Source organism: Tamandua tetradactyla, chromosome 11 (assembly GCF_023851605.1).
Source record: "Tamandua tetradactyla isolate mTamTet1 chromosome 11, mTamTet1.pri, whole genome shotgun sequence".
Taxonomy (NCBI): Eukaryota; Metazoa; Chordata; class Mammalia; order Pilosa; family Myrmecophagidae; genus Tamandua; species Tamandua tetradactyla.
Window position 1 is genome coordinate 6,594,654 of NC_135337.1, and position 16,583 is coordinate 6,611,236.

Here is a 16,583-nt window from a genome sequence, read left to right on the forward strand (position 1 = left end):
TCTTTGAAAACGGGGCTCATCTCTTATTCGTTTCTGTATGTCCAGTACCTTAGTTCACAGCACATAATACCTTCCCAAATGTTTGTTCAATGAAAGACCTTTCTAAAACTTTAGTATTTCTCAACTTTGGTTGCATTCAATTTGTGGCTCTATTTCAGTTCTTTTGTTGGAATAGGAAATCAGAGTAGAACATCATTACCCAAGTATAAGTTAGTAAATGAAGCCATTTGTAAAGAATGAGATGTCGTAAACCGAGATTTGGCCCTATTGGTGACAGGATTCTTGAAGCTCCAGAAAATTAGTTTATTGTTTTTTTTCTAGACTCATCACTTCTAACGAAGCCAATATATTTTTCACCTCTTTGATTCCAATCCCTGCTCCTTCCCCTACCCATTCCTTTCTTTTTAGTACTGGTGCTGTAAGTGCTCGTAACATTATGCTGTTGAAAAAGAAACAAGCCCGCTGTCAGGGAGTAGTTTGTGCCATGAAGGTAAGTGTCATCTATTTGTAAGCATGAATTTTTTTATTTGACCACTTTGCCTTTAACTTAAAACCCAACCATTTTGTTTTTCTTCTTTGCCTTCCACTTTAAAAATTGTCAACTTCAGAAGTAATCTTTTAAAATTCCTTAATTATTCATTGTTTAAAATGGGCTGTTTAATTGTGCTTATGTTAGACTTTACCAAATTTTAGCATTTACATTGCAGTATGGTTTTATGAAAAGATTTACTGATTATAAATTATAATCATAAATATGTACACTAAATCGCCCATAATGTTCCTGTTTTTGTTTTTTATTTTCTTTAGGAGGCATTTGGCTTTATTGAAAGAGGTGATGTAGTAAAAGAGATATTCTTTCACTATAGTGAATTTAAGGGTGACCTAGAAACCTTACAGCCTGGAGATGATGTGGAGTTCACAATCAAGGACAGAAATGTAAGATAGTTGATTAATTTAATCCTTGGTGTTTTAAGGTCTGTTGTGGATAATACTTATAGGAAACACTTGAAATCATGTGATTTCCCTTTCCCCCTACCCCCTTCTGATTTAGGGTAAAGAAGTTGCAACAGATGTCAGACTATTGCCTCAAGGAACAGTCATTTTTGAAGATATCAGCATTGAACATTTTGAAGGAACTGTAACCAAAGTGATCCCAAAAGTACCCAGTAAAAATCAGGTGAATAGTATTTTTCGGAAGAGTCGTCTTCTTTTGTCTCATTGGTAAATAATGAATGGTATGGTATACAGAAATTTTATTCTGATCATAGTAATTGTGTGATAGTACAACAGTTTAATCTTTCTTAATATATGTACTTAAACTAAATGAGAAACCACTGATTGTGTATCCGTGAATATCCATGAATATATGCTTTTTATATGATAAGAAAACGCCAGAGGAAGAAATACTGGTTTGATTGGATTGGGTTGCAGTTTGGATATGCATTTGTGTGCCCTCCCCATCCCTTACGCCTCCCGCAGTTTGTTTTGTTGGGAAGATGAGACTGTTGGACTCACTGCTGAGAAATTGTTAAACATAAAAGTTTTTTTTTTTTCTTGAATAAAATCTTAGTTATCAGAATGCAAGGCTTTAATTGCCAGTGTTGTGGTTTTTATAGTTGTATCATGTGACCACAGAACATGAAACTTTCAAAATGGGTTTATGTTTTAAGCACCTTTTTTCCCCTTCAGGAAACTATTTATTAAAAATAACAAGGATTTGTTGTGTGTTCTTGTTTGACTTAGAATCAGGAAGGATGAGAAATCTCCAGCTAAAAATTGTTTTTCCTTCTCATTAGAATGACCCATTGCCAGGACGCATCAAAGTTGACTTTGTGATTCCTAAAGAACTTCCCTTTGGAGACAAAGATACAAAATCCAAAGTGACCTTGCTGGAAGGTGACCATGTTAGGTTTAATATTTCAACAGACAGACGTGACAAACTAGAACGAGCAACCAACATAGAAGTTCTGTCAAATACATTTCAGTTCACAAATGAAGCTAGAGAAATGGTACGTGTTGGGCATTATTGGATATCTTTCTAATATGTGGTTAATGTTTGTATTCATCAGTAGTACCGAATTGAAAATTCTTTAGTTAATGACCATATGGGTACGTACCTTGTAAAATGACTAAGAACACAGGCACTTGAGTCAGTCGGTTTTGATTTCTATCTCTGCCAGTTATTTTACAAATACATAGTGAAAAAGTTGTAGAGTGGAAATTTAGAAAGGGTGATTTTCAAAGATTTTTTTTTATAGTGAAAAATAACATATACAAAAAAAATTTTTGAGACTCGGTAATTTTCATTAAGACCGAGCGATTCACATTCATTATTGTAGAAGATAGATTTCCCCAGACGGTTCCATAAGGTGTTTGGTGAACACTAAATAAAGTTACATTTTATTTGTTTTGTTTTACTATAAGAGTTTGCAAATTCTTTTTAATGGGTCTGTGTCCAGGAGGGGCCTATACCAGAATTATTTCCCAAACATTTTTTATAGATTCTTTTTTCATGAGCGAAAGGTATATAAACTAACTTTCCCAAACAAGGTTATTTTATGTTTAGTTCTATGTAAGATCTTTACATCTACACTGTATCTCATTGTTGTCATTGGAATTGGCTACATACATTTAGTGAAATTTTTAAGTTTCTTGAAACTTTTTACACTTGTAAATTTTTAGTCTTTGGAGAACTGATGTTCTATAACAATTTTGCAGTGTGTTTCTAATTTTAAAAGTTTGAACATCTGAAAGTGTGATTTTAAAAAAATTAATCTTAACAAGGGTTAAATGTCAGATTAAAATTAGGCCATATTTAAAGTTGGATGTAGAATAGTTACCACTGCAGTATGTAAATCAGTGGTGGTTGATGATAATTTGTGTTTGTTGTTTCAATTAACACTTGAGTGCCTACCATGTGCCCTGTGCTCTGGATACAATGCTGTTCTAGTTTCCTCGCTGCCAGAATGCAATATTCCAGAAACAGAATGGCTTTTAAAAAGGGGAATTTAATAAGTTGCTAGTTTACAGTTCTAAGGCCAAGAAAATGTCCAATTAAAGCAAGTCTATAGAAATATTCTATCTAAGACATCCATGGAAACATATCTTGGTTCAAGAAGGCCTATGAAGTTCAGGGTTTCTCTCATGTGAGAAGGCACATGGCGAACACAGTCAGGTTTCTCTCAGCTAGAAGGGCACGTGGTGAACACGGTGTCATCTGCTAGCTTTCTCTCCTGGCTTCTTGTTTCATGAAGCTCCCCAGGAGGCGTTTTCCTTCTTCATTTCCAAAGGTCGCTGGCTAGTGGAGACTCTGCTTTGTGGTGCTGCAGTATTCTCTGCTCTCCGAATCTCTCGTTCTCCTATATGCTTCCTCTTTTATAGGACTTCAGAAACTAATCAAGACCCACCCAAATGGGTGGGTACAAATTTCCCCCAATCCAGCTTAACAACCACTCTTGACTGGGTTACGTCTCCAGGGAGATGATCTAATTACAGATTCAAACACACAGTATTGAATAGGGATTATTCTGCCTTTACGAAATGGAATTTAGATTAAAACATGGCTTTTCTATGGGACACACATCCTTTGAAACCAGCACAAATGCCCTCACAGAGCAGATAGTTTGTAAGAGAGAAAAACACAGGAAGAGTTTCCAGAATTTTTCTTCATACTGAAATCTTAAGTCCTTTTTGTGCCTAAACTCATATAAAATGTTTAAAGTAGAGATTAGAGAGTTGCCTTTTGTTGTGAACTTTTGAACTGTTGATCTGTAGATTGTTGAAATTTCTGGAATTTAAAATGTCATAAGGCTTAGGCCTCACAGTTGACCCAATTTTGAATCCTGGTTCTATTTATTAGCTGTCTGCTTTTGGCAAATCACTTAGTCTTTCAGCCTCAATTTCCTCATCTTGTAAAATAAGGATAATTGCAAGTTCTCAGAATTGAGAATTAGAAGAAATACATTGTTTTGCATTTGCTTACATTCAAATGTGCTTTCTCTAATGCATATTTGCCAAGTAGTAACATCTGGGAAGTCTCAGAAAATTGTTTAAGTGAGAAGAAAATCAAGAAGTGTTTGTGTCATTAAGAGAGAAACTTCCTAATAAATTGAACTTGATGATGCTTCCAAACTTAAATAATGTACTATTTGACAAGGTTCACAGCCAGTGAAAATATTATTTGGATTGCAGGGTGTGATTGCTGCCATGAGAGATGGTTTTGGTTTCATCAAATGTGTGGATCGTGATGCTCGCATGTTCTTCCACTTCAGTGAAATTCTTGATGGAAACCAGCTCCATATTGCTGATGAAGTAGAGTTTACTGTAGTTCCTGTGAGTTGAGAAAAATACAGTTTCCCCCCCCGATGTTGGGTTTTTTGAATTCAATATTAATTTTGTTTATCATTCGTAGGATATGCTCTCTGCCCAAAGAAATCATGCTATTAGGATTAAAAAACTTCCGAAGGGCACGGTTTCATTCCATTCCCATTCAGATCATCGTTTCTTGGGCACTGTAGAAAAAGAAGCCACTTTTTCCAATCCCAAAACCACTAGCCCAAATAAAGGCAAAGAGAAGGTAAGTTGATATTATAAAAATTATTTTTGTAACTCTTTTTCTCTTCCTCTGTTCAAAGGCCATTCCTGTCCATGTAATAAGGCAGTATTTTCTCTTTCAGAGTTCCTTGTAATTTTAACAGTGAGCTTACTCTAAAGCAAGGCTTCCTAACCTCAGCACTATTGATATTTTGGGCTAATTCTTTGTTGTGGAATCTTTGTCTGTACACAGTAGGATATCTAGCAGCATCCTTGACCTGTGCCCACTGGACGTTCAAATATATCCCCTGTTGCCAGTTACAACAACCACAAATGTCTCTAGACATTGCCAAACATCCTTTGCAGGGTGAAAGCACCCTCAGTTGAAATCACTAGTTCTTGCCTTCCGAGTAGTTTAAAACTTTCAAAATTCAGTGGACTAAGTTTAATGTTTAACTTGATTTATTTTGACATCCATTGGATAGGAAATATAAAGATGTCTAAGATGATTTCTGCTCTCAAATTGAGAAATAGAGAGTTGCATAGAAATAAGTAATTTATATAGAGTATAAAATGTGCAAAGAAGGGCCAGTGAGAATGCTCTCGTGAAACCTGATTCTAACATGCAGAATTTGGGTTGGTTTCGTTAAAACATTGACATTTAATGAGTACAGATGAGTGACAAGAAAACATTCGTCACAGAAATACGGATAAAAATTCTGTTCCTTTAGAAAGCATTTAATAGTTTGTTAGGAACATGGGATTTCTCTTGCATGGGAGATAGTAGGGGAAAATCAGATTAAGTCTAGATTGGGAAAGTGTTGATTGCTACTCTAAAGAATTTAGACCTTGTTCTGTAGTCAGAATACAGTTTGTGTTGGAAAGTGACAGTAAGTGGCAGATCATGGCAGTAATGTGAAGGCTAGATGGTAGTGGGTAACGAAAAGCTGGAGAGATGGGTTCCTAGGTCAGATAAGTCCTGAAATCCAAGAGGCCAGCCTCTCCAGAACATCAACTTGAACCTGGGATGGATTTAATGGATATAAACAAGAGGTGGTACATGTGAGAGATACTGTCAAGTAATATAATTTTAAGTTCCTTAGGAGCCTGGTAGAGCAAGGTTAGTATCTCTCCTTTCCACCTTTTTTTTTTTTTTTTTTTTTTTTTTTTTGCATGAGCAGGCACTGGGAATCGAACCCAGGTCAGCCAGCAGGTGCCACTGTGGCCCACCCTTACCACTTATTTTTGTAGGTTAGGTTTTTAAACTCTGAGCTTCAGTTTTTAAACTTAAAAAATGATTGTTTCCTGTTTTGTTGTATGAAATTGCATTATAAAAGCCTTCACGGTGCCTCGCCCATGGTAGAAATTTAATAAACAGCAGAAGGTACTGTTAGCAACAATAATAAAAATAGAGATGGCTCAGTAGAGTTGACATTTAATGGCTGTTAGCTCCTAGGAATCCCCTCCTTCTCTAATATTTCTGACCAAATTGGCTTGGTTAGCATGGCCTTTGTATAAGACTTTTCCTTCCCTTTTATTGTCTTCTTAGGTCAACACTATATATGTTAGTACATTCTCAGTCGTGCTTATTACACTATGCATGTATGTGGTTACGCTTACCTGCTTATGAATCTTTCCCATCTACCTGACTGGGCTCTTTAAGGACAGGAACAAGTATATTATCTCTAATATACTTGATGTGTTTAGTATGTTGTCATATATTGACTAGATGTTGAGGGTGGTGGTTGGAAAGAACTGAGAGCAAAATAATGCTGAAATTCTGGGTTTGACTTGCCAAAAAATAGTTGATCCATTGGAGTCAGACCAGAATTCACTGACATTAAAGCTCTTCAGTTAACCAGTCTCAAATCCTCAGGATTATTTTGTACTGGCTCTGTGACCTTGGTCAAGTTATTTAATGTCTTAAGACTTTCCTTATATGTAAAATGAGTATAAGAGTACCTATGGAGATAGTTATCATAATGTTAAATCTGTTAATATTTTCTGTTAATTGTCGAAAATATTTACAATTAAACCAATTCTTGAACTGTAAAAATTGTAGTTGGGTTATTTTGTTCTCGAGATTCTTTTCATTAAATTCTGACTTTTTTTTTAGGAGGCTGAGGATGGCATAATTGCTTATGATGATTGTGGGGTAAAACTGACTATTGCTTTTCAAGCCAAGGATGTGGAAGGATCTACTTCTCCTCAAATAGGAGATAAGGCAAGATAATTGTGCTTATTGAGGAAGGGAGGCTCTCCAAGATTATCTTAATCATAAATCCTACAGGATCTTTTCTTTAAATTTTCTCAAGTTTTGTGGGGTATTTTTTGTGCTTCATGTTAAATATATGAACATCTTTCTGTGTAAAAGCAGCTTAATTATTCAGTTAGAATAGAGATTTTGTTTTTATGCATTTGATAAATACTTAAGTTCATTAGGTTAAATAAAATGGATAATATTGGTAAGAAAATTAAGAGTTATCAAAACATCAAAGTAAAATCATGCCAAAGATTTCATAGTTTTTCATTTTTGCCATATTTAGTATGTCTGGTTTCCTGATAATCCTCCTTTAGAGGAACTAAGCATATACAAGCAGCACAAATAAGAACAGAAGTAAATGTAAAAAATGAAATGAGAGAAGTGTTGGTTTTGCATTAAATTCTATTCCATCAGAGTAGTTAGAATATTTGGAATAGGAAGCAAAAACTGGGGAAGTTGTGGGTTTCATTGGCATGGAAATGACAGTATTAATGAGCATCCTTATTTTTTACAGGTTGAATTTAGTATTAATGACAAACAGAGGCCTGGGCAGCAGATTGCAACTTGTGTGCGACTTTTAGGTCGTAATTCCAATTCCAAGAGGCTCTTGGGTTATGTGGCAACTCTGAAGGATAATTTTGGATTTATTGAAACAGCCAATCATGATAAGGAAATCTTTTTCCATTACAGGTGAGAAATGCCTTCTATAACTTGTTTTAGAGTGAAAAATGTTTAGTATTGGTCATTTATATTTTTTAAATTCCGAAGTCCATGTTGGTAAAATTATGGCAAGATAGCAACTGAAGTTGACTATTTACCTCTGTACAGAGAATAGGTGGCTAGAAGATAAATGCCTGTGCCTGCTTTGAGCATTAAATAGGAACCTTTGTGCTTCAGTGAAAGAATCTTTTTTCATTTTATATATTAATACATGAGACCGGAGAGTTGTATGTACATTTGATGTTAGATGGTTAAGAGCATGGGCTGTAGAATCGGACTGTTTACGTTTGAATCCAGGCTCTAAGACTTACTACCTATATAACTTTTATCAAATGAATTGAACCTCCTGGTATCTTAGTTTCATTCTCTTGAAACTAAGGATAATGGTATTTCTTCATAGAATGTTGAGGAGTAAAAGAGTCAGTACTTGTAAAGTGCATAAAACATTGTCCAGCCTTATAAGCATCCCGTGAATGTTGTTATGTAAGAAATTCTACTTGCTACTGTTGTTGTTTTTGGTAGCAACTTAATCAAAATGCCATTTCATTTCCACCCACAGCGAGTTCTCAGGTGATGTTGATAGCCTGGAACTGGGGGACATGGTGGAGTACAGCTTGTCCAAAGGCAAAGGCAACAAAGTCAGTGCAGAAAAGGTGAACAAAACACACTCAGGTAATGAATTGTGGTTTCTATTTCTTCAGCCTATGCTATGAGTAGAAAACAAGGGATAGGGTGTAAGAGAAAGAGAAGGCTCAGTTGCTATAGGTCCGTAATATTTAAGACGTGATCTCCAACCTCACCAAATCAGCAACCTCACCTGGCAGCTTGTTAGAAATGCAAGTTTTCAGACTCCACCCCAGACCTACATAAACTCAAGCTGAACAGTCCGTTTTAATGAGTCTTTCATGTGATTCTGATCTGCTCTTATGTTTGAGAACCACAGTTCTAAACATTTTTAGGTCTTTTGCTTGTATTTTCAATTCAGTGTCTTAAAAAAATATAAAAGTAAAAATAACCCCAAGATATAAATCTCCATGGGGTTGGGAAAGAGAGGGACTACTTGCTCTAGAAGATTTTTTTGAAGCCAGAAATAAGTCTAGATATGAAAAATAATGGGAAATTAGGGAAATCATTGCTGCTTAGGATCTCCAACTTTTAAAGGGCCTCTAACTTTTGACTTTCATCTAAATATCCCAAATAACACTTCAGGGTGAAACATGGAGAAATGACAGTTGAAACCATTCATTTCGATTTAATAAATATAAAAATGCATGCAGTGCTCTAGATACTTAGGATAAGCAGTGAACAAAGTCGACAGATTTCTGCTTTCACCAAGCTTAGTTTTAGTAGAAAATATAGGCAAACGAGTTAACTATTGTATGTACCATAATAGTAATGCATATTGCTGAGATAAAATAGACAAGGGAGATAAGTATTAGAGATTGCCATTTTAGAGACCATGAAGGTCTCACTTAGAAGGTAATGTTTGGTTATCAGGAGAAGGTAAGCGCAAGACATGTTTTAAGAAAAAATACTTGTTAATTCCTTAAATTTCTTTATTTGGTGAAATTGTATATTTATATTATAGTTCACATGTATTCAAGGTCAAGTGACTATTTTAGGAATTCTGAAAGAACTTAGCTTCAAGTTCCCTGCCCTATTTCAAGAATAATAGTCATCTCAGTCAGCCCTCTGTTAATATGTATACTTTTACATATATATATAGCTTAGTTTAGTTTTAGTTTTAAATTCTATTTCATGTGTATAAATCTGATCTTTACAATATAATATGCTTCTAGATAGATTTTTGCTCACTTCCCTTTGGGATTGAATTTTTTAATTTTTTTAACTTTGTTTTGAAATACTTTCAAACTTGTAGGACAGTTATAAAATTAATACAGAGTACAGTCAGAATTTCAACATATCCTTTTCCTTCCAAATACCTACCAATTTTAACATTTTGCTGCATTTGCCATATGATTATATCTGTCTGTCAATCTGTCAGCCCATCTCTTCACCTGTATCAGTACAATTTCCTGAATACTTTTGAGTGTAGTTGTATACGTTACATTCCTTGAACACTTAATACCTCCATATACATTTCCTAAGAACACAGATATTCACTTATATATGTATGTTTTCACCTTAAATGCATTTATCAAGTTCAAGAATTTTGACATTTATATAAAGCTTTACAGTCTATATCCCAGTTTTTTTCTATGTCTCAAAAATGTTTTGGGGCCTTTTCTCCTCCATTATTAGATCCCTTCCAGGATCCTGTATTACTTTTAATTGTTATTTTCTGTTCAGTTGCTCATACCTTTTGTTAATTGTAGAAACAGGTACATAACATAAACTTTTACATCTCAGCCACTCCCTAAGCATACCATTCAGTGGGATTACCCATACTTATACTGTTGCAGAACCCTACTGTCTTCTGTTACTAAAATTTTCCCATGTCCCCAGACAGAAACCCTATACTCATTATGCATTAACACCCCATTCCCCCTGCCCACTACCCTTAGTAAACTGCACTCTAATTTTTATCTCTATGAGCTTGCATATTCTCTGATACTTCCTTTGTATTTACCTTGGCTTAAATTAAACACCCTAAATTTGTACACTAATTTGCTCAGGTACCAACTTAACTATATAGTGGTATATACAAACTAAAATATCCTTCCTATCTTTATGTTAGTTCTTATCACATATTACATGTTTATATATTGAGTCCAAACCCATGATTTCTCATTGCATTTTATACATCTGCCTTTTGGATCCTATAGGTAGTGAAAAGTGGAGTTACAAACCAAAAATACAATAGTGTTGGCATTTGTATTTTCTCATGTCATTATATTTCTTCATATAACTTCTATCTTTTTTCCTTCCCTTCCAACGTGCAGAAAATTCTCTCAAGTATCTTTTGTAGGGTCAGTCTAGTGGTGACCACCTCTCACAGCTTTTGTTTTTCTGTGAATTTCTCTCTCCCTCATTTTTGAAAGACAGTTTTGTTGGATATAGAATTCTTTATTGGCTCTTTTTTGCTTTCAGCACTTTAAATTTATCATCCCATTTTCTTGCCTCCATGATTTCCAATGAGAAATTGGCACTTAATCTTATTGAAGATCCCTTATATGTGACATGTTGCTTGTGTCTTGTAGTCTTGGTGTTTGACAGCTTGATTATAATAGCCTGGTGTGAGCCTGTTTGGGTTTTTCCTATTTGGAGTTTATTGAGCATCTTGGATATGAATATTCATGTCTTTCATTAAATATGGGGAAAATTCTGCCATTATTTCTTTGAATGTTTTCTCTGCCCTTGTCTCTCTTTCTCCTTCTGAGACTCCTACAGTTGGTAGACTTAATGGTACCCCACAGGTTTCTAATTTCTTCATTTTCTTAGTTCTTTCCTCTTTCTTCTCACACTGATGATTGTTTCTTCTGCTAGCATCAATCTGCTGTTGAACCCCTCCAGGGAATTTGTAATCTCTCTTACCGTGGTCTTTTTCTCTTTCATTTCTTTTCATAATTTCCATCTTTCTGCTGATACTCTCTTTTTATTCTTCTGTTGTTTTCCTGGTTTTCTTTAGATCTTTGTCCATGTTTTACTTTCGTTCCTTGAGCACGTTCAGGACAGTTTTGTTCGTTTTTGGTATGTCACAGGTTGGAGCCTCTCATTGATAGTTTCTAATGCTTTAATATTCTCCTTTACCTGGGCCATCTCTTCTTATTTCTGTGTAATTTTAAAATCTTTTTGTTGAAACCCAGACCTTTTGGTATTTAATTTTTTATCACTGGAATTTGGACTCTGAGGCGTCTATTCCATTCCGTAAGCTTGTTTTCAACTGTTATAATGACAGAAGTTTTCTATCAGGAGCAAACAGGAAACAAAAGAAAACACCATCACTGCCCAGTCTTTGCATATTAACTTGGGGTGTCATTTCTCTCTTCACAGCTTATTCATATGAGTCTAGAGAATAGCCGAGGCCAGTGCATATGGGCTACCCTGATCTTCTCTGCTCATGTCTGGGGCAGTGCATGTAGCCCTAGGAATTCCGTCATTTACACTGTCACAAATGTCCTCTATGTCACCTCTTCCCTAGGAAAGTTTCTTCATGGTCCCAAGCACTGCATTATAAATCCTGTAGCTGCCTGCCTGTTGTCCCAAGCAGCCACTTCACTGCTTTCCACAGCATTCAGTAGGAGAGCTCTTTCTTGTCTTCTACATACAGGGCAAATTCTGGTATCAAGAGTCTCTAAGGCCATCTCCGCACAGATTGGGCCAGACATTCATACTCTCAGTATGTACATAAGAGTTACTCTTCTCCCTTTGGATCCAGGACCAGAGATCCGCACTGGGGGTGTGATTGGTGATTAGCTGAGCTGGTTAGAGGTTGAGAAGAGGACATCTAGGGTACCATGAATTCTACCACTTCTAAGTGGCCTTTTTCTTGATTTGGCATTTGTCCTGTTACTGCAATCCTTTAACTGTTTTCTAGAACTTTGAGAAAGATGTTTCTGCCAGTTTTGCCGATTGTCCAAAGCTTCTTTGAGGGCATGGAATGATATAACATTTCATCACCACCATCTTGATCATGGCAGGATTAGAGTTTAAAATTTTGGATAAGAAGTATACATGCTTTTGTTTTCCAGTGAATGGCATTACTGAGGAAGCTGATCCCACCATCTACTCTGGTAAAGTCATTCGCCCCCTGAGGAGTGTTGATCCAACACAAACTGAATACCAAGGAATGATTGAGATCGTGGAGGAGGGTAAGACCATTCCTATCAGATTGTCTCAAATTTTCCATACCTTCAGATGAATATTTTCAAGGTTTGAAAATATGATGTTCATTGCAACTGTTTAATTTTCCTAAATGTTGAATTAAGGAAAACAAGCAACTTTTTATAACTTTCCTCTGTTATTCACTAGTTATTTACATTAGTAATGACAGTTTTTCTTAATACCATTCAGTTCTACAAGTAGTCCTGCTTCCTTTGAAAATTTACTGTATGTTTCTTAATAGCTAGAGTTTCATGGGGATCCTCTGTGTCCCCAGGCTATAGTTCCCTATATTTTTCAGTTTTCTTCTTTATTTGTCCCCATCACCCTCAGGTCAGGTGCCACTCCTCCCCCCCCCCCCCCCCAATTGTGTGTAAGAGCAATTTTGAGTGATCTCCTCGCATAGAAAACTTTGCAATAAAAATGATTTGAAGGAACACTAGATGATTTGGATAGCAGTGAGGTAGATGAGAGGGCCCTAAATTTCATCTTACAATCATGGCTTGGCTCACAAAGAAAATAAACGTTTATGTCATCTAGGTGCCATAGGGTCACAATAAAATGGGGAAGAGCAAGTCGTTTGGGAGAAGGAAATGAACCTTGATAAACTTGTTCCTTTATCTCATGGGATTCTTAGGAGTTACCACTTCACAACCATTTTTACCCACCTCCAAATATAAATGAATTTTAAAGCATATCATCTTTAAGACAGTGCTTGATGACACTACATCCTTAAAATGGTCAGGGAAGTGCAGTCTACTAACTTAACTAATGAAGTAATAGAAAACTGCCCTTCCTCTTCTTCTTCCATGATGCTGTATACTTTTTTTGCACCCCTACCCCTCCAAGCCTCTTAGTCTTCAGTATTGGCTATAGGTTACAGTTCAGAATAAGGATTTTTTGAAAAAGCAAAGTTGTCAGCAATTTCTAAGCCTGGAGTTTTCCAGGATTGGACCAACCACATTTTTCCGCTTATTGGCAAGAGCAGGTCTTTTACTTAGGAACATGTCTCTATCTCCATATAAGAGCATTGGCTTTGGAGTTGGGGAGACCTAGGTCTGAACACCAGCTTTTTCACCTCCTAGGTGTATAACTGAACAAATAACTTAAATCTCTCCTATTTTTTAAAAAGGGAATCATGTCTTCAGTCTCAGAATGTTCTATAAAGATTATATGTGAATCTGTATAGTACTTAAATGGTAATTATAATTGCACAATTAGGCCAGATCATCTGTCACAAAATCCCTTTTCTGCCAACTTGGTTCACTTGTGTTTAAAAAAAACTCTTACCCTATAATCATCTGGGGGATAGTTAAAAGCACTTTCATTTTTGAAATGCCCCATTTCAGCCTGATGTTTTTTTCCCCTTCTTCCCCACCTTTGATTCATTGGGTTCACCTGGATGCTGAATTGATAAGAAGCTAAAACTCTTTGGCCTAATTTTTAGCTTTAGTCTGCACTGACTTCCAGCCACCTTTTTACCTCTAGGACAGGGCTTGGCAAATATGGTGGCTTTGTCTTTTGGTGTTTTTTTTGGGGGGGGGGGGGGGTTGTTTTGTTTTGTGTTTTTTTTTGGTAAATAGTTTTCTTGGAACATAGCCATAATCCTTCATTTACTACTGTCTGATTGCTTTCTCACTACAACAGCAGAGTTGAGTAGTTGTGACAGAGAAAAAGAAAAAAATTGCTGACCCCTGATCTAGGGGAAGGGAGCCAATTAGTTTGAGGTAGGCACAGTCAAAATAAAGAAATTTTAATCTACACTATCATTGCCTTTGCCAGGCTAGTTGTTTATTATCCAGTTATATATGAGGCTGGTTGATTCACACTGTGAACTTGGATAATATTAGCAGCCTATAATGCTTAAAAGCCCCAGTTCTTGGGTAATGGAGTTGTGAGTGATAGTCGTATCATTAGAAGTTAAAGTGCAGTGTAAAGCTGCTCATAAACTAGTTACTTACTGAAGAGCTATTAACTTATTTGGTCTCACGGCGTTCTACTTAGCATTCAGGATTTCATTTCTTAAAAGTAGTTCCCAGGGTTAAACATTTTTTTTCAGGGAACATAATACATTTTTAGCAACTGCGTTTGTAAGCATAGTAGGACTGTCAGCAGTGGACTGTTGTGAATGACTTGCTGTTAGAATATTTACCTGTTTCTCCTTACAGGGGATATGAAAGGTGAGGTCTATCCATTTGGCATAGTTGGGATGGCCAACAAAGGGGATTGCCTACAGAAAGGGGAGAGTGTCAAGTTCCAGTTGTGTGTCCTGGGCCAAAATGCACAGACTATGGCCTATAACATCACACCCCTGCGTAGGGCCACAGTGGAGTGTGTGAAAGATCAGGTAAGTGTCAGTATCTCTGATCTGAATTTGATCCATCTGTGAGTTAAAGGTTTCTTTTTCCAAATATTTACAAAACCCTGATATCTTTTCAACCAATGGGGAATCATCAACATTCATTTGCTTTTTATTTCTACTTTACCCCTTTATCAATGATTTGAAATAGCTTATAAAAATATGGAGAAAACCACATGAAGAACAAAAATAATATTGGCAAAGAGAGAATAAGAGTTGTAATATCTAACATTATATAATGGGAAAAAATAGTTTTGTAGTGAGGTTCCAGAATAGGAAGACTGCAGAGTTTTTATAACTTTAGCTCAGAGCTTCTTTCACAGACCACGTGAAGAAAGAAACCTTAATTAGAATTCTGTATTTATAAATAATACGAAACAAAACTTTCTGGTACCAGTGCCTGAGGGAAATTTGCCTGTGACTCCTCATAGAGAGCATTTTTCAGCATCAGTACAATGATTATAGCATTATTTTTTATGACTGTCTTATAATACCAGAACCCAGCTTAATAATTGTGGGAGTGATCAAAATGGTACATATATTCAAATAACATGTCTTATGGTTTTGCTAATTCAGAAACTTGATTTGTAATAATATATAAAGGAACAAGGCCATTTTTACTGTTTCTGTAAAGCTTTATGATTTTATTGAGTGGCAGTGATTTCAAAGATAAAATTCTTAGCTTACAAATTTTACAGACCATATGTTGCTAAAATACTGGAACATCAGTATTAACACCATGCTTAAAAAATCTTCTAGTCAGGTATTGTTTTATTCACAATGATGGTTTTTTCCCCCTGTGGTATGTGTTCCTTTTAGTTACTTTCTTTTTATTTCAGTTTGGCTTCATTAACTATGAAGTAGGAGATAGCAAGAAGCTCTTTTTCCATGTGAAAGAAGTTCAGGATGGCATTGAGCTACAGGCAGGAGATGAGGTGGAGTTCTCAGTGATTCTTAATCAGCGCACTGGCAAGTGCAGCGCCTGTAATGTTTGGCGAGTCTGGTGAGTTTTTTTTATTGTTGAATCAGTAAACATCTAGTACTAGTTCTTTTAAACCTGGGGATTGTTCTCTTCATCACCTTTTTTCTTTTTAACTCTCGCTGCTGGTTTTTTTCTGATACTTTTTTGTTATTTCTTGATACTTTGTTTTTAACCTCTAGCCTTCATTATCTAACCTTTAGTTTCATCAATTTGTCCTGATAAAATACTAATTTGATTGTTGGCTATGTGCTAGATACAAAAAGATTGTGTAGTCCCTGTCCTTAAAGAATTCTACTTAGTTCCTTTTCTTCCTTAAGCCAGTTCCCTGTTACTTAAAATTCTAATTTTATCGTTTAGCAGTCCTAACTCTCATCATTTTTTCTTTTTGTATGCTGTGCAGCCGGGGTCACATTTGATTCTTTTCCATGTGGATATCCCATTATCACAGCACTATTTGTTGGTTTTGGGTTTTTTGTTTTGTATTGTTTGCGTGTTTAGGCTGGAAATTGAACTCGGGTCTCCGTCATGGCAGAGGAGAATTCTACCACTGAACACCGATGCACTCCTCACCCCCATACTCTTTTTTTTAAATCTCAGAAACATTACGCCATGACAGGAACTCAAAACATCTCTTCATATTTGACTTTCCTAGGGTTTTTCACATCTACTACCTTGTTTTATGTGTTTGCAAAACTGGTCACTCTAGTTTCAGACAAGGCTAAGGACGACTCTCACCTAAGTCATTCTTCCAGCTCCTTCTACCCAACAATAAACCTAAAGTTGGGGGAGAAATAAAAACAAACTTGTCTGTCCTGTATTGCTACTGGCTAGATGAGATGAGAGTCCTCCTCATTAAAAGTGAGTCATTTGGATAGTTAGGTAAAGAAAGCACTCTTCTGCAAGGACTTGCGTACCATCAAATATTGCTTCTTCTGACCTCTTGG

General features: G+C 36.0%; 1 protein-coding gene across 1 annotated transcript in view; it reads left to right on the forward strand.

The window, feature by feature from the left end:
• CSDE1 (cold shock domain containing E1) overlaps nucleotides 1-16,583 on the forward strand; it is a 37,379-nt gene that overhangs the window by 19,000 nt on the left and 1,796 nt on the right. Inside the window, exons 8-19 of the mRNA XM_077119800.1 lie at nucleotides 409-490; nucleotides 808-936; nucleotides 1,052-1,177; nucleotides 1,797-2,009; nucleotides 4,192-4,332; nucleotides 4,412-4,576; nucleotides 6,650-6,757; nucleotides 7,311-7,486; nucleotides 8,076-8,188; nucleotides 12,169-12,288; nucleotides 14,467-14,645; nucleotides 15,497-15,660. Coding sequence (XP_076975915.1) covers nucleotides 409-490; nucleotides 808-936; nucleotides 1,052-1,177; nucleotides 1,797-2,009; nucleotides 4,192-4,332; nucleotides 4,412-4,576; nucleotides 6,650-6,757; nucleotides 7,311-7,486; nucleotides 8,076-8,188; nucleotides 12,169-12,288; nucleotides 14,467-14,645; nucleotides 15,497-15,660 — 1,716 coding nt within the window. The remainder of the gene's footprint in view (nucleotides 1-408; nucleotides 491-807; nucleotides 937-1,051; nucleotides 1,178-1,796; nucleotides 2,010-4,191; nucleotides 4,333-4,411; nucleotides 4,577-6,649; nucleotides 6,758-7,310; nucleotides 7,487-8,075; nucleotides 8,189-12,168; nucleotides 12,289-14,466; nucleotides 14,646-15,496; nucleotides 15,661-16,583) is intronic.